Here is a 19,204-nt window from a genome sequence, read left to right as displayed (position 1 = left end):
AATCATTAACTGGTTCTCGAAACATTGGGTCAACTAGATTTCGAGATTCTTTGCTATATCAAAGTTACAGTATCGAAATAATGACGATAACAGAAGTCGTAGACTGAAAAATTTTCTCACATGGAAAGTGATTTAAAAATCTTGCTGCTCATAAAAGGTTTATATTGGAAAAAAAAAAGAATTATGTTCCGGTTGATATTTTTTTTTTTTTTTTTTTTTTTCCCAGCAGAGGCAAAATTCTTCAACAGGCTCTTCCATCGACACTCCGAAATTGCAAAGCTTGGAAATGGACGACTGCCTCGGGAAGTTAGAGAACTATTTGGAGGATCTTCCCACTTTTGCAACCGAACCTTGCCCTGAGGGAGTGACTGTAAGATGCCGAATCACGAGGGACAAGAAAGGCATGGACAGGGGAATGTTCCCAACCTATTTTCTGCACCTGGAGAGACAAGATGGTCGAAAGGTAAAATTTTATTTTAAAGAAGTTATAGATTTAGATATAGATATACAGTTATGCTTCAGTTCACCTTCTTTATTTTGTTCTTAATATCAATCTCGATTCTAGCAAACCAATATAAAATGAATTAATGTATTTCTAGGAAGTAAAATCAGTTAATACGTATAACTAAATATTGAAACTTTTATATCAATACTTTTGCGCAGAAGTTCGTAACAGAAAATCAGTGAAAAGTAACTAAAAAGTAACAAATATGTTTAAAAAAACGAGAACACTAAATAAATTTAGGGTAAATCAAAGATTTGCTTATGAGGAGAGTTGAAAGAATAAATACAGCAGGTGGGAGAAACAAAAATGTTTGAAACTTGATACTCTTGCTTCTACCTTCTCGTTGTCTAACTCCTCATTGTCTATCTAACTCCTCATTGAAAATATGAATGGTTTGATTCGGTTTTGCCTACATTTTAAATCTTATCTAGGACGACATATGGCACTATGATTATAAACTTCTTTTTTCTAATGTTTACTGCCACATTTTCGTTTCTCATGAATTATGTAATGCTTTTGAACTTTACAAATTATCTCATCAATCAAATATTTCACAGATCGTACAGGATGAAACAATGCTTCTGAATCTATGCCATTTTTTTTTATTTTGTTCTTTACGTATATATCATACAACAGGTTAAAATATGATGTTTTTCTAAAAAGAAATTGTACATTATTTTAGAAACCAAATCAATGCGCTTTCATCATAGAGGAAATTATATGACGGCCTTCCATTGCTCATCTCCCTTTGTTTTAATAACTTTCTTTACGTGTTTTTCGAGATTCATAGTTTGTTATTTTTCTTTGCCTAAAGGATTGTTCTCTTCCCATTAAAATATCTGTATGAACAATAATAAAACAGATATTTCTTAAGTAAAATATGCGAGATATTTTCAAAGGAAACAATTCCTTAGTAATCACTTTCCTAACGAACCAAAGACAACAGCAGCTTTTTCCTTAGGGTTTCACTTTCCAAAAAATAATTTGATATACATGAATGCCTAAAACCTTTTATAAAATACATAAAAGTCGTTTCGATTCTTGAATTATGATATTTCTATCGTTTATATAATATATATTATCATATATTATATTTTCTTAAAAAAGGTATTTCATATTAAAAAGGGAAATGTTTTCTTAAATGTTTAATGCTTTTTCAATTCTAAGCAACCCTCAATTCTAAGTAAAGCTCCGGTGAATTTTATTGGGTCAATAAAATTGTTAATAAAAGAAAAATACTAAGATCATTTACAGCACTCCATTAAAAAATTCGATTATGAAAAATATCAGTAGTAAAGATAAATGGAAGAAATTTTTTTGTGATATCAGGGTAAAAAATAAGCGCTGCTGATCATATAAAAAAAATCCATAAGAGAAAAGAAGCCAGGAAAAAACGTTAAAAAATGTATAAAATTTTCCATCTCCATCGATACAATTTTAAAAAGAAGAGATAAAGCATGGTGTTAAATAAAATAAAAAGGTAGAAAGTTTCGAAGATAAAGGCTGCAATCCACAAAAAAAATGAATCAATTTCATTCATTTTACTTAACAGAAAAAAATTAAATCACATTTGAGACTGATTGAAAAAATCTTTTTTCCGTGAAGCCTAAAAAGCACTCTAATCTATGTGCCACTATTTGTTCTATAGTCCACAAAATTTAGCAACAAAAAAAATTCTGAGTTAAGAAAAAACTTATTTCAAAGCCGTAAAATATCTAGGCTTTCCACATTGATTCTAAGCACCAGGTTATTTCGTGTAATCCCATCCTTGGCGAAAATCGCTATCCATTCGAGTTTATTTGTTTAACTACTGGATCAAAAGTACTTAAATAGACGATGAGATGAACAAGTTAATTGAACTATTTCTTTAAAAAGAAGTGGAATGGCAAAAATTACTTTGACTCATGTTTCAATAAAAGCAGGCTGTGATGAACACACAACAAAATAAACTTAATAAAACAATTTTAGAGACATTCTTTTAATACATTATAACTATTAACTATATCAGCTATTAAATGTACAAAGTATACATTTTATCGTAATTACTTTCCATTTTTTTAGTATTTAAATGATATTTACTATTACAAATATTACAGAATCTTATAAATATTTTGTTCTCAAATTCGCTACTAGATGGAGCCACGTGAATAAATAAAAATTTATTTAATTAATTAATTAACTCGAATAAAATTTTAAAAATATGAAGTTCGTATATAAGACTTTCATTAAAGCTGTCAATTTACTAATAAGTAAGCTTTGAAAGTGATAAAATAGCAAATTTTCACCAAGAAAACACAAGTATATAAAATTTCAAATCTCTAGCATAGAAAGAAATAAGAGACAAATAAATTTAATAATTTTATTGCTACAAACATAAAACAAAACAAATTAAATAAAAGTGTTTAAAAATCGAATTATATAACAGCATTAAAAGTCAACGTAACAAAGTGCTTAACTTATTTACAGAAATGAGTTAATCTCATGTCATTTCATTCAAATTAGAAATGTAGGAGCTGTTATAACTACTGATATCGTTTATATTTATTGTTGCAAGTTTTATTTTACACACTAAACGATTTCTATTTTTAAGCTTATTAACTGCCGAAAATGCTCTAAAAGTACCAGAATAAGATATATTAAATATCGTTTTATTATGATTATATATCATTGATATATTTTTTTCTTCTTTTCCCTCAGGTGTTCCTGCTTGCAGCTCGGAAACGAAAAAAATCTGCGACTTCAAATTACCTGATTTCTGTTGATCCAACCGATTTGTCAAGAGGAGGAGAATCATTTGTCGGAAAACTGAGGTGATTAAATCATATTTAAAATAATATTGCTTCCATAATTTTTCTTATAAATCCCTCAATTTAATTTAATTTACATATTCCAATGTAAGAATATTTGATCCACGAAGAAAAAATTAAAGCATCCCAGAACCAGACATAAGGAGCGCGATCGACAAAGTCAGATCATTAACTCACAAACTTCTCATCTCAAAACCAGAACTCTGCAATCAAGCCTCCACTGTGATCATAATTTTTTTATACAGTTAATCGCAGAAAATACAGTTAATACAGTTAATCGCAGAAAATACAGTTAATACAGTTAATCGCAGAAAAAAAAATGCAACTGACTGAGATATCCAAAGTAAATTCTTTCGTGAACTAAAAAAATTGATCTACATTAATTTTAATACTTCTATTCGTCTGTTTGTCGACTACCCATAATTCGCTGTGTTGTGTGACATCACATCGCATTAGCATTTTTAGTGTGTTCTGCACAAAGGGGTAATTTTTTTTTTCCTCCTACCGTCTATTTCGCGCTGATCCATTTATGTGTTGTAACATGATAAAGAATGGTGGTAACAAAGTTGTATTTTGTTCTTTGTCGTAGAGCGACATTTTTGCGAACATTAGCAAGCTTGTCTGATGATTGATTTTGTTCAAGGGAGAAAACCCATTTTATCTTTGGGAGACGAAAAGAAACATGTTCCCATCAAACGCAGGTAGGGAGAAGTGGCAAAAAAATAAAAAATAAAAAAAAAGACACCAAGAGCATGACAAGATAAGAGGCCAGAAGCTTCAGAAGCTATTTCTGGCAAGTCGAGATTATAGATGGGATGTATTTCAGCGGAATAGTTTTTGGAAGTGTTAACAAACCGTTCCAAAAGTTTGACATGCAAACATTCGAAAGCAAACGAATAATCACGTCGCAAACAAGTTGTGGTGGGATGGGATTTTTTTTTAATGAAATTTATCAAAGTGTGATTCTCAATGATAAAATTTTAATGAATTTGAGGTAAATATTTTGATAAGTAAATTAGTTTCTTCCCATAATTTTCAAATTTTTATAAGAAAATTCTAAAATACATTACTTAACTGTTAATTTATATAGCTCTTGGCCAAATTAACGAGTGGCATTTTACAGTCATTTTTTATAATTCCAAAAAAATCTTCAATGTATAAGTTACAAAAGAAAAGACCTTGCTCACAAGTTAGAATAATAAATTCAAAATTCATCAATTGACATAAATATTTTCAAATTTTTTTCTATATATTTTGTAATGACATTTCTTTTAAACGAACAATATTTTAATTTCTTGAAGAGAATGAAATTAAAAAAAACCTTTATTTCTTCAAAAACAAAGAAAAAATGGCATTAAAAATTATTTGCATTAATTAGAATAAACATTCATGTATTGATAGAAATAATTTTTAGAAAATATTGTAGTTCAAACTTATTTACAAATAAACTTGGTATGATTAACTTCAATTACAAGCAAGTCTCAGAACGAAATTGCAAGCGCTGAACTAAGCAGAAAGAAAATTAAATGAAAATAAGCTGAACTAATCAGAATTTTTTTTTATTGGCTTGATTTGAATGAATTAATATGAGGAATTAATGGGAAGTGTAAATAATGTGAATTAACCCAAAACTTATTTTTTTAAAAACTAATTTTGTAATTAACTCAATTTTTGTGTATTAATATTCGTGGTATTTAAGGCATTATTACTAATATGCATGGTATTTTAGGCACTATTACTAATATTCATGGTATTTAATGCACCATTACTAATATTCATGGTATTTAAGGTACTATTACCGAGATGATATTCGATATTAAATATTTAACAATGTCTCATGAATAAATAGAAATGTGCCTAAAATTAGAACTTAAAATTTAATATTTTTTTATAATGAGACATTTTGTTTATGAAAACTTTGAGAATTAAAAAAAAGAAAAGAAAATTAGAAACCTACTATCTTTACTAAGTATAGTCTATGACGCAAATTTCAATTATTTTTTTTCTTTCATAAAGTAGATAATCTTGAAAAGGACTTTTAAAATTTTGGCATGAAAGGATTGAAAGTACTGCTGAGAGTTTTGTTAATTCTTGAAAAATAAAAACGAGACATTTGTTGGAAATAATTAATGAATTTTAAAACCTGATAAACTTACAAATAGCTGATTCGGTCAGTGATACTTGATTCGTTACTTTTTCAGCTGTTTTCGACCATACGATCTCAGTGCTGTTCTTAATATATCATCTTATTGGAAGCTTTTGATGAATTTTTTGGCGAAAAAAATTATTGATATAAAAAAGCCAAAAAAAAAAGTCATGTCATGGCTGTTACAGTTCGCTTTTTTCCCTCTCTCTCTCTATAAAAAGCATTAAAGTTCAAAAGATAATTTTTTTATATCCCATTAAATCCCACTCTTTTTTTTTAAATGCTGCTTCTTTTCGGAACAAAAAAATTGCTGATGGACTTTTTTGTTGTGAAAAATAAAAATTGCTGCATTCCGATTGCAATTTCCAATAGTTGAAAAGTTTTATTTATTTTTTTATCCATTGAATATTCCGATGGTGGTACCTCAAGTAAGAGGTTGGGAATTTGCTATATGAATAAGCAGGTTCACATTTTCTTTAAGCTACAGTAATATGATTTTGTATTTAGTTCATGGTCTGATCTCCTATGATGGAATGTACCAGCGTGTGTTGCATGAGAATGCTCATAATAGCGTCTGAGGGTTTAAATGATTCACAGCATCCATGCCCTGAATGGCTGGATTAGTGAATCCCTTGAATTTGCATAAGTGATTCAGATTCAACGGATGTTCACAGAATACGTCGACTGATTATCGCAGCCCATTTATAAAAAGAGCTTTCTAATTTTCTTTACCAAGAAGAATAAACTCTTCTTTTATTTATTTTTTTATTAGTTTGTCTCCTTTTCGCTTGTTATAACAGAAAGAAGGAAATATTTCCCATCCCTTTACAAAATACAATTTACTGTAAAATATAGTTAAAACGCTCAGCCTGTAAATGATGGAAACACATAACGTATTGTTGCTTTATTTCAAAAGAGAAATAAATTGTAGAAACTCAATGCGCTTAATGTCAATAAGACTTCAATAAGTGGCAACTCGAACTGCTATTTAAACCACAATTACTGTCGTATTTTTCAGTTAGTTAATCGAAAAAAGAGACGACTTTCTTCGCTCAACGCTGCGTTGAAAAATAGGGTGTCAAATTCTTCGTAATGTATAGCTCCGAGAATAAAAATTGTCGGCTCTTTATTTGGAGCTGTGGAAATAGTTTTCAACAGAAGTTTTTAAAAGGAAGGAATGTTTCTTTTGATGCTTTTTCGGGCATCTGGAAAGAGAATTTTCTAGCTCTTGAAATGTATGCTATAAAGGATAGCAACAGGAATGTTGTCATTTTTTTTAGTCATGAAATATAAGAGCATTCATCAAAAATTCTATTCAGTGGCACTTACTTTCCAACGTTGAAAATCATAATAATTGAGTGTTAAAATAAATTTCATTAGATTAAAAAGTATAACTGATCGAGTGAGTAAATTTGTTTAATAACGCTGCCAAACTATTTTAAATAAAAATAAAGGCTTTAAAATAATTGTATTTTGTTAATTTTAATCAAAATAATTCGTAAGAAAAAAATTTTCTGCGTACTATGTTGAATTCTGAAATTTCTTTCATAATTTGATTTGATCAAGTAAAATGTTAAAACTTTTTATAGCTTTATAATGCTTTGATAACGTCTTTGAAATGTAAAAAATTAATTTTACAATAATTTAGTCATTATAATAAAAGATTATAAAAAGGGCTATTATTTAAATCATAGTAATTTGTTTGTACAGATCAAAACATCCACAGAAATAGTGTATTGAAAAGTGGAAAACCGTATTAAGGTAAAATTTTCCATGTTCGAAGCAAAATATAAAACATCAAATATTTAATAATTGATACAATTTTCATATTTGTGATGAGGTATGCTGTAGCTAATTTCTGAATAACAACTGCTAGAAAGGATTTTAATCGACAATGCAAAATAAATTACTTTGTTTGATGAACTTTCACCTGTAATAAAAAAACTTCGATAAACTGCTGATAATTTCGAATAAATTTTAGAATCTACGATTTATAAAGTCTTCTTTCTGCAATCATCTGTTTCGGCTAATTTATTTGATGATTTTGATTCTCCCATTTATTTTTTCTTGTGTGAAATCTTAGCTCTATACTTTATTAAAAAAGAAGAGGCCTTCGTTGTTTTAGAAAAAGATTCTTAGACTTTGTTTAATACATAGTGTTTTTTATCTTTTATTTTAGAATGTAACCTTAGATAATAATAATTTATGCGGAGAATTCCGAATATTCTTATGATTGTTATGAAAAACATATAAAATAACCTACTAAAATTTACTCGTAAATATTAAAACCATACAAAACCTAGCAGTAAAAAACTAAAAATCTTCAATTACTATTACACTGCACAAATCAAATTTCTTCTTATCAGGACTAGATTCTACGTGAATCGGCAGATTCACTTTCCTTCTAAACGATGCAAATTGAGGTAAAAAGCCTCTGTGCTTGCGATTACAAAATCAAATGTATTACAAGAAATTTTAGGATAACATGAAATTGGAATTTTCTTTATTAATTTAGAAGTAATTTGTTTACATAAGATTGTAGCCCATAGAGTTCATTGGATAAATTTTAAGGCCTTTTCGTATTATTCAGTTCAAAAAGTATTGTAAAAATTATTGTTGAATGCATAGAAAATGCGTTCTTTTAAATTTAGGTAGTATCTTGAGACAGCAGTGATTATAGTGTACACGTTTCAAAGTATTTTGTCGTGTAAAAACGGATTTGTCTTTTTAAAAACAAAATGATATTAAATAAATTTGAGCATACTCTCCCAACTTTTTTCTCCTTTAAGAATTAAATCTTTGTTTGGTATTATCGAAATATATAATAAATCATTATTTAGTAAATCATAATTTAGCACTAACAGGTTAACAGTTTTCATTTTAGTAAATCATTATTTATTAAACTTTTAAGCTCTTATAAAGATTTATTGGATTAATCTGACAAAAAGTGTTTTTTTTCTTTTCGTTTTTTTTATCAAAATGGCTGTTAAAGACAGGCCAATATTTAAAAAAAAAGAAAGAAAGAATTTCCACACCATTCTTATTTGTTCGCGATCCCTGTAACAATACAGAAATTCCTTTCGCATTACTTCATCCAAAATGAAAAGCTCTGACAGCTGCAGTGTTTTATATGTTTACCGAAAACTATAAAAGTTCCAGTCCATTTAATACAACAAAGCACCTTTTTAAGTTATTGGCAATACTAAAATATGGTTATCGTGTAGCTACGTACGGAAAATGAAAACTGTTAACTTGTCAGGGCTAAATTAAAGATCGTACTACAAGTATGATCCATAGGCTTTAACCCAGTTTAGATAAAGTGGTCAGAAGACCAGGAATAGGCAAGAAGTCCCAAACTTTAATTATCTCTACCGAATTGAAAAGGTCTCCTGCTTTTGCTTCGAATATGAAATAAATATTCCAAATTTTACTTAAAGGTAAATAGCTCATATTTAAACTGATTAATTAAATGTAATCTTTTAAAAATTGTTATAAATAATTCAAATATTAATTAAAAAATCACTAATTAGTAGCAATTTTCCAAATTTTACTATATTTATAAAATGTTAGTCGCTGCGAAATAGGTGAAACAATTCACGTTTTCGATTCTTTGCTTCTCATAAGCAAATAGTCCCGTTTTGAAAAATGTTCCCATTTAAATTAAACGTCCTGTATTTTCTCATTTTATTTTGTTAGTAAATAATTAAAGTTTAAAAAAATGAAAGAGATTTAATTTTAAAAAATATTAACTTCTAAAGAATTCTCTTTCCAAACATCAACAATACAAATAATAGTCTCTTTAAATATAATTAATGAAGATAAATCTGTCCGAAGAATGGTAAAAGTAATATTCTAATATTTTACTTATATTTTTTAACTCTTCCTCCTTTTATTTAAAAAACATTTAAGTCATACTTTAATTTTTTTTAATTTTATCCAAAAGATCCTCGCCCTTTTCCTGACTAACGTCCTGGATTTTGCGCTATAGTTTAGAATCATCCCAGAATTGAAACCCTGAAATCTGGTCTCTTAAACTTAAAGCATAAAAATTGTTGTTGTATCAAAAGGCATTCAAAATTATCTGGTTTGCGATATAACAATTTCTTATGTGAACTTGTTGGCTAATTATTAAAAATTCCCTAACTTGAGGCAAATTTATCGATATCATTTATACTATTTAATATTTCTTTTGATACCATATAATATATAAAAAATATTATAAGAACTTATTCTTTACTCATAAGTATTCGGCTTAAAAATTTTGGTTTTTGCTAGAATCTATCATCAAAATTCGATTTTTATGACGGAACAAATTGACATTATTCTTCAATTTAAATCCAAAAATCTCTTTATGGTTAATTATAAAAGCATGCCTAAAACAAATATTCCAAATAATACTTATAAGAGTAACTGAAAATGCATCGATGTATCATTCTATTGGCGCTGTAATACAGAGATCATAAGACGCTGCCCACGTTTAATCGATATTCAATTAAAGTTTAACATTGAGACCGCATTAGTTTATACATTATTTAATCACCTGAAATTTTGAAGATGATGAATTGAAAACGAAAATAAAGAATTTAAGCGATCATGTTAGAAACCGTAGGCTAATAAAATTTTAAAATGTGGAATTATTCATCCTATTTCTATTGTCTGAGAAATGAAAAATAAGCAAGAATTATTTTTCTTGTTCTGATATGAATAATCCATACTCCTAAATAAGCTATCGAAACAATTTTATATGTCCTGCGAAATTTATGTAATTTAATTAAAGTATCGAGGCAATCTTTCAAAAATTGTGATGGAAGTTTTATTCATGTATTTCAATTTAAGTTTGTCTTTATATTTCAGAAATATTAGATTAAAAAGCAATTTAATACAGTTGAAATCAAATCTTCTGTAAGATAGGATGCACATTTAAAGTTGAATTTAACTAAGATGGGAGCGGGAAGAGTTTGGAAATGAAAGATGAGACCTTTCTCCCACGTAATTTTAAAATTATTCGAATTTCATAAATATATTTTTACAAATAATCAAATTTGAAATAACAGTATTTCATCTCTATTAAAATAAGAAAAATCTTATAAAATCCTGCTAACATTGTATTTATCAATCCCCAAAAAGAATTTTCTTTATTGCATTCATATTAGAAAATGAATATTCATACAAATATATATATATATATATATATATATATATATATATATATTCGGATTATTATGTATATTTTTACTTAAGTTCTCAAATTTTTGTAATACTAATAAAAAGGATGTATTGATGTGAAAAATGTAATTTAAAAATACAATAAATGAAAACCATGACTGATTTATTTTTATTTTTAATTTTATAGGCAATTTTACCAAACATTATTTTAGTATATACTTTAGTTAATTTGATATTCCTAAAATCATCATTTTTTCTAAAATATTTCAAACTTTGAAAGTTTTTTTCAGCCATTCGAAATTTTAGTTCAGTCTGGCCAGAGATCTAAGCGTTCTAGACTTGAAAATTGTTCACTCTCCTAATGAGCTAGTAAAAGACAAAGTTTATCAACTTTACTTATTTGCGACCTTTTCTTCAATGAAAAAAAAAAATTCTCGGCCCAGTTTGATTTCAAATATTTTTCGGGACTTAATATAAAAATATCTTGAAGAAGAAAATGAAGCATAATTAACAACTGATTAAACAGAGATTGTTAATTAATTATCTCTTAATATTAATTGTTGATTAATTATGAGCATTTAGATTAACATAAAAAGTAAATAAGAGTATGCCTAAAAAATAAACATGACATCGGTCTAAAATGAGAAATCTATTTAATAAAATGCGGAAATCAAACTGATAAATAGAACTATTTTTCCTTACAAATGCCAAATTTACAAAAAGAATATTCTCTAAGCTTTTCTTAATTTAAATATTGTTTAAATGAACTTACTAGGACTCACCCCACAATTAAAGACGATCACATTTAACCTCTGTTTTTTGCCATGATTCATGCTTGTGGACCACTATCGAAGATAGTGGTTTCATTGCTATTATCTTAATAAAAAGAAGAAAATAGCTAATTAGAAAATCTGTGTGAATCACAGGTGATTCACATGGTGAACAATGTGTTAAAACAAGTAGATAAAAATAAAACATAATCGTGTTCTACTCACATCTAATTCTTTTATGATTGGGAACTTTGCTATCATTCTAACATGTGTGACACGGCAGTCAACGTGTTAAGATAATTCTATTATTATATTCTGTAATTTTAAACGGAGTATTTGATAGAAGCATGATTAGAAAGAATGCTTTTTAAAGTACTTTCTCTTTATTTGACATGTTGGTGTTTTTTTATAACATTGCGATCTTTTGTAATTCCATATTCTAACCATCCAACTCCCATCAGTTTTTCTCCTCAAATCTAAACCTTTGAACGTAACTAACTGTATAAAAGTGTAACTACTTCCTGAGTCATAACATTCTAACACTGGGAGAGTAGTAGTCAGAAATGTTCCCCCACAACAGCTGAGAAAAAGGAAATCTCCCTTTCACAATAATGGACTCCCTCATAGGGGTGGGTCTGATTTATTGTACAACCGATCAGCTGCAGTAAACACTTTGCGAGAGTGAAGCGCATCACCATATGCAACAAAGCACTTCGTGTGGGGTTTTTTTTTACAAGTAGAGCACTTTGAGGAAGAGAATTTAAATAAAAGTTATTTAATGTTTAAAGAATTTTTTTCGCGACGTCTAACAGTTTATGGGTATTAAAATATTAATCATTGTTTAAAGGCGAAAAATAAGAAATTAATGATGAAGTAGTCATTTAATAATTTTTTAATAAAATTCTGTTAAGATCAAGATGATTTTTTTAACTATTTTTGTTAAAAAAATCATTCAAAAAAATCAATCGCATAAAAGTTATAATGCCCATATTTTAGCTAATAAAAGCGTTAAATATAATGTGTCAGTAGAATTTCTATCAGCATTGATATTTTCGACGTTTAACCTTTACATAGTAAAAATTAAATTAATTTAACTTTAGATGTAGAAACATTTCATATAAGTAGTAATGTGTCTCAGCAATTCCACTGTACATCAGTTGTCAACCATTTATGGATCGAATTATTTTTTAATGTCATATGTATCCATACAAACATAGAAAGAATTCACTCAGGTTAGGTAACGTTTAAAGAAAATTAGAAAGTTTTCCAAGATAAAAAAAATCATTGCCACTCATTTTGGGATCATAACTAGCAATTTCCAAGATTAAATCTCGTAAAAATAAATAAATAAGCATAAATATTTAGTCAATGTAACACTACCAAGTGGCATTAATTAGCTTGTTAGATACATTGAAACATCATCTATATTTCACAAATTCAAAATGCTTGACTGGGTTTTTCTAGGTTCTTTAAGAAAGATTTTAATTAATGGATCGGCGATGGCCTTTTTGTCCTATTATTTTTTTTAAGAATCAAATTGAAAAAAAAAAAACGATTTATGTGTTAGGAACAGATATGTGATACGGCTTAGTAGTGTTCCGGGAACTTATCCGAACGTCATTATAATTGTTTTTTGAAATAGAAATGTTCTTTCTTACTCTACCTGGCGCCTTTCCCAACGAGCCAATTAATAGAGAAAAAGTTATCTTTGAAAGTTGCTCATTATAGCAATTCGCTGAGATTAAAATATATTTAAAAGGCAGTCCAATCTATAAAACTTCTTTGACTCCAACTTGGTATCAAGTTCAGATAATTATCATAAATTTTAGTAGATTGTAAAAACCTATTGCGCGGTTTTTCAGCCATTGTTGTGAAAGTAAAATTAACATTCAATGTCTCAGTTTTTGGCTCGTGTCTTCGTAAAGCACAATCACTATTTCTGCATTCCTGAAAATATTTTTCCAAGCTTTATGAATATGCAATTTAATCAATTCTAGAAGTTTTTTTATGAAATTTTTTGTAGATTAGCTTGTTTTAGTTTTGATCTATGAATATGAACGATGAAATATCGTATGTAATAATTATCACTCACAGAAAAAGAAATTTCCAAAATTCGAAGTCATATTCAGTAGAGCACTCCAAATATCTCATTTCTTCATCCAGAAGAAAGTCTCGAACAAACATTAATTTTTACAACACAACAAACTTACCAATACTGAAAGAAAGCAAAACTGTGCTAAAATACAGGGTGTTTATAAAGTCCCGGACCCATTTTGATGTTTAATAACTCATAAACTAATGAAGATATAAACAAACTTATGGCATTTATTGATGGAATAACTCATATATTTTCCTTTTCAGGTTTGAATATTTTTACTTTTGTAAATATCGTCTGCGTGTGTGGTTAATTTCAGATAATTTCATTTTCCAGTCTAAATATCTGTACTTTTCTAAATATCGTCTGCTTATTAACTGCATTTTTCTCTCTTTTGTTTTTGGCAACTATTGCAATGTTATGTTTACTTTTGATGTGTTTGTTCTATGTAGCACTTTTGTATGTGATGTTTTATTCAAGCGGATATTAAGGAGAATGCATACACCACAAGAGAAAGCACAGATTTTATGGTGGTTCATAGACACGAAATCGATAGTGCAAGCACAGAGAAATTTCAAAAGAATTTACCAAAAAGATCCTCCATCCAAAAACAGCATTTTGCGGTGGAAAAAGAATTTTCTAGAAGTATCGCAGATAAGAAACGTTCCGGACGTCTTTGCACAAATGTTTTTGATGTTGAGCGTGTCAGAGACAATTTTACACAATCCTAGAATATCTGTGAGATCAGCCGCAACAGAATTGGATATGCCAATTTCGACGGTGTACAAGGTTATTAAGAAAAAATTAAGACTCCATGCATACAAAGTTCAAATTGTTCAAGTTTCGGAACCGAACGATAGGCCTAGGAGGATGGATTTTGCAACAGATATGCTAAGGAGGATAGAAGATGATGCTGATTTTCTGAAGCGCAGAATGTTCTCCGATGAAGCATCCTTTCATGTTTCTGGCATTGTTAATCGCCATAATGTGCGCATATGGGGATCTGAAAACCCCCATGAATACCGTGAGGCACAAAGGGATTCCCCAAAGGTTAATGTGTGGTGCGGACTAATGCACGACCGAGTCATTGGGCCTTTCTTTTTTACAGAAAAGACGGTCTCATCAGTCGTATACTTAGACATGTTGGAAAACTTGGTATTTCCACAACTAGAAGAGCTTCAGCCACATGACTTTTTGCAATAAGATGGTGCGCCACCTCATTGGGCCACCATCTTTCGTACTTCTTTGAATGACCATTTTCCAGGACGATGGATTGGGCGAGGAGGTCCAATTCCTTGGCCACCCAGATCACCTGATATAACGCCGCTGGACTTTTTCCTTTGGGGGTTTGTAAAAGACAACGTTTTCAGGAGGAGAATGTCGAACATTGATGACCTAAAAGCCAGAATTACAACCGCAATAGGCTCTGTGGATGCCGACATGCTTGCCGCTACCTGGCGTGAAATTGACTATCGATTTGATATTCTCCGTGCAACGAAGGGGGCACACGTGGAAGTTCATTGACAAGGGTCATGAAACTTTTTGAGTCTATTTAACCATTTATGTTATTAATTTTAATCTATCTTTATTATTTTATGAGTTATTAAACATCAAAATGGGTCCGGGACTTTATAAACACCCTGTATATTAAAGGCATGAAGTTATATATTAAATGCATTGTATTAAATTACTTATATAGTACGAGGAAAACCGAGCTCAGCTCTGTGGTTTTTTTATTTATTTTCTTATTTATTTATTGTAAAATCATGTTTTTTGGGGGAATATATTTAGATACGAATCATATACTGATTACATATTAATATTTTTCAGTCTTACCTATATATCAACTGGTCATTTAAATAAAAAAAAAATCATGAATACACTTAGTTTAGCATGTTATTCGAAACAATCTGCTATATTACAGCATTCATTTTAAAGTTTATCTATGATTTATTATATTTTTGAACTTCTACTCTGTTTTACCATTGTGAAATCGGGTCCGAGATGGCGCTATATGACATTTTCAACATGAGAGCAGTAAAAAAAAGGCTTTAATAGTTAGTTATAAAAAAAATGGGGGGTTCTTTCGTGTATGTGTGTGTGTGAGAGAGAGAGAGAGTAAAATCGCGTTTTTTCTGGAAAGGCATCTATATATATAAACTTAAAAAGCAAAAGTATTAAATATAAATTCATACGTAAAAAATAAAGCAAAAAGAGCCTGAATACCCGCAACACACGTGTTAGACATGTTGTTCTGACTACCATACTGCACTACTCACACTTCGAAGCAGAAGTTGAATGAACATATTCTAATAGTTAGTTACTAATTTTTTTTTTTTTTTTTGCTTGTAGAATCTATTTTTTTTTTCAGGAAAAATACCTATATAGATAAACTTAAAAAGCAAAATCTTAACTAAATATCAAATTTGAATCCAAATCGTTAGAGCCGTTTCCTAGATACACCGAATAAACATATATACAAGAATTACTCATTTAAATATATAAGATAAATAAAATATTTTGAATTCTTTGAATTCAAATATTACGCATTAAATATATTAAATACATCGTTGTGTCTTGCTGTATACCATAAATAAAACCGATTATTCAAATACTCGCAAGAAAAAGGTATTTTAACTTTGCTATATACTAAGTTAAATTATTAAATGACATTAAAGTAATAAGAGAAAGAAAAGTACGCAAAAAATAATGTACAAAATTCACATTAGGTGATAAGAGTAAGTGGAATACTGATTTGTGTGCGTTCCTAATCATTCTTTGATGTTAACTTAACTGTCTGTTAACTTAACACCATTTCATTTCATGCATGGATTTCTCTTTCAGATCCAACCTGTTGGGCACCATCTTCACTGTATATGATGCTGGATTCAATCCCAAGAAACGGATAAGCTCGGAGAAAGATTCACGTTGCGAAATTGCTTTGATATCATATGTAAGTAATTTGATTTATATGTATTCTCTAATGTGTTAGTTTATCTTTTACGCATTTAAATTGTTGCAGTCTTTTTAATGTCGAATCTTTCTTTATTATTTTAGAATTAATACTATAAATCTTTCATTGAGAATGATTAGATGTGTGCCAAAAGTGGCGTTACACCAGAAAAAAATTCATAATTAAAATAAAAAAATAGAATTTAAATAGCTGTCAAAGGACTGGCCATTCAAAAAAAATCTTTCATACACATGTATGCAAAAGAAGCTAAAGACGCCCAAAAAAAATAAAGAAATTAAAGAGCAGGCATAAAAAGTGGAGGTCTAAATGGCTCAATCAGAAGAGCCTGCTTAATATTTCACAGTAACAGTATCATTGGAACATAATTAGTAAATAATAAAATTTATCAAAAATAGGCAGTTTAAACTTTGAAAACAGAAAAATAAAAATAAAATAAAAGAATTTTAAAGAAAAGAGAATAATATAGATAAATAAATGGAAAAATAAATAAATAAATGAATAAATAAATATATGCATTAATTAAGCCTAAAGTAGAGTCCATAATCAGGAACAAAAGGCAGTAAAAAGAGTTCGTTTTGCTCTTTTTTTTTCTTATATTCACAAGTTACTGTTCCCTTTTAACAGCCCTTGACTTTCTCTATGCGTACTTTGAAGGGCTCAGACAATGATAGAGTCCCATTTAAAGTTTGCAACTGTTAAAAAGGCATTAATACTTGAAGTACTAAGAGAAATGCAAAATTGCTTTACCACAAGGTATAAGTAACAAAAAGTCCTTTTTTCTTTGTAGTAAAATAACATATGGCTCCAAAAGTCTTTTTTTTCTATGTAATAAAATAACATATGGAGTCCAAAGTAATAAAGATTAGCCCAGATAGGAGACAAACTATGATAAATTATTATTCCATTTGGAAAATTCTGATGATATGGAATTTCCTATGATACAGGAAATTCAAAATATCCTGAGCTTCTAAAGACATTTTTTTTTATTTGATAAAAAAAAATTGACTTATAAAATAATGTATAATAATTACTTATAAAATAATGTAATTGACTTAAAAAATAATTTATGTAAGTGAAATAAAAGATATAATACGGTAACTCCTTTACTTTCTCATCTTGTACATTTTCTTGTTATTTACAACACTTTCTTTTTATTCTTTTTGATTCCAAAGCAGTTTTACTGATATAAATGATTCTCCGCGATTTACACTTTCCTCAGAGTTTATACCACTATACCTCTGAATCTCTAAAAAGTATAAAAGAGAGAAAATACTCTAGTTATAAAATGAAAGCACAATATTTGCATGCGATGGATACTTAGAAATAAGTGTGTCCCGTATGGATAACTAAGTAAAATGGTAAATGGTCCAATGTCTCGAAAAGAGGACTTCTGCGAAGTAATGCAATATATATTCTGGTGTGAGCCCACTTTGTTGCCTTTCGCACTATAACTCTTGAAATAACCCATTTTCTCACAGATAATGGCTGAAATTGTAGAAACCTTCCGGGGAAAGAGTGTTTTAAGAGTTTAATGGCTCGTGACTCTACGTTTTATAAGTATTAACCCAAATTCTTGAATTACAAAAAAGATAATTTTATTACTAATATAATGAAACAAGAGTATTCATATAACTGTAATTTATAAAATTATAGTTAAATAATTAACGAATGAATTCTAATTTGCTAAATCGATATGAGGTAACTTTCATTGATTTGAATTCCTGAAAGATGAAAACGCGATGTTTAGAAAGTCAATATCGTGTCATTTTGCTTTTACTTCTTCAGCTAATGGTATTTAGTGTTGGGTTTAAAAGGAAGAAAGGTGCATTACGTGACTGATTGTAAATTGGTAGTTGTTTTTTGAATATTTGTACTTAGCGATAATAAAATATAAATATAACGGTAAACGGAGATGTAACAATATTGATCAAATGACATTAAATGATGATTGTTATAAAGAAACATGTAAAATAATATTGCCAAGTGCAAAATAAAAAGAAATTGAAGAAAACTAGATCATCATTTGAATTTTTAATTGAAAAGATTCGATCGCTTCAAAAACAATCTGATGAAATTAGTAAAAGATATTTAACAGCATTTATTAACAGCTTGACAGAGAAACTATGTAGTGATAACGGAAAAACATTATCTGCGCATATGCAAGAAGTAAGACAACGCGAAGGTGAATGCAAGAGCTGTTCGATACAGTGGTCGGAATTTGATTTAAGGCTTTAAATTTTATGTAATCCAATTTTTAACTGCAATAAAAGTGAAAAAACGTTCAAGTTGAAATTAAACTATTTGACATTCAGAGTACTACGACCACAATCTTCCTGTTTCGTCCTGAGGGGAAAACTGCAGGAAAAGAATGAAAGAAAAAATGTATTCTGCTTGTATTACTGAAATAATGAAATACTCAGTCAGTTATAAGAGATCAAAAGCCCTAAACAGAATTTGTCAATATGATGGGAAGATAAATTTTAAAAAATAAGTAAATGCTTGTAACAGTGCAAAATATAATCTTCGATACTCAATTTTTTTTCCAACGTAATGAAGTATTTATACCTGAGCAAGATTACGATGCTTATTAAGGTGTAAGTATACATAAAAAGATATTTTAAGAAATCTTATTTTAAACCTGGTACTACCAAGGGAAGTGCCAAACCTTAAAATACTATGTTTGTAATATTTTAAGGTTTTCAAACGCAAACAATAAAATTAGACACAATAAAATCTCGTTA

General features: G+C 28.8%; 1 protein-coding gene across 5 annotated transcripts in view; it reads left to right on the top strand.

Annotated features, from left to right (window-relative positions):
• The window catches only part of LOC129961017 (tubby protein homolog), a 368,549-nt gene that overhangs the window by 336,710 nt on the left and 12,635 nt on the right, over window positions 1-19,204 (top strand). For 4 of the 5 annotated variants that reach the window (XM_056074806.1, XM_056074805.1, XM_056074808.1 and 1 more), the window contains 3 exons: window positions 227-463; window positions 3,203-3,315; window positions 16,334-16,442. In XM_056074806.1, coding sequence (XP_055930781.1) covers window positions 227-463; window positions 3,203-3,315; window positions 16,334-16,442 — 459 coding nt within the window. The remainder of the gene's footprint in view (window positions 1-226; window positions 464-3,202; window positions 3,316-16,333; window positions 16,443-19,204) is intronic. The other variant, XM_056074807.1, reaches the window with a different exon arrangement.

The sequence above is a fragment of the Argiope bruennichi genome, chromosome X2, assembly GCF_947563725.1.
Source record: "Argiope bruennichi chromosome X2, qqArgBrue1.1, whole genome shotgun sequence".
NCBI classification, from domain to species: Eukaryota; Metazoa; Arthropoda; class Arachnida; order Araneae; family Araneidae; genus Argiope; species Argiope bruennichi.
The sequence above is the reverse complement of the archived record's forward strand: the minus strand, read 5'-3'. Positions and strand labels throughout refer to the sequence as shown.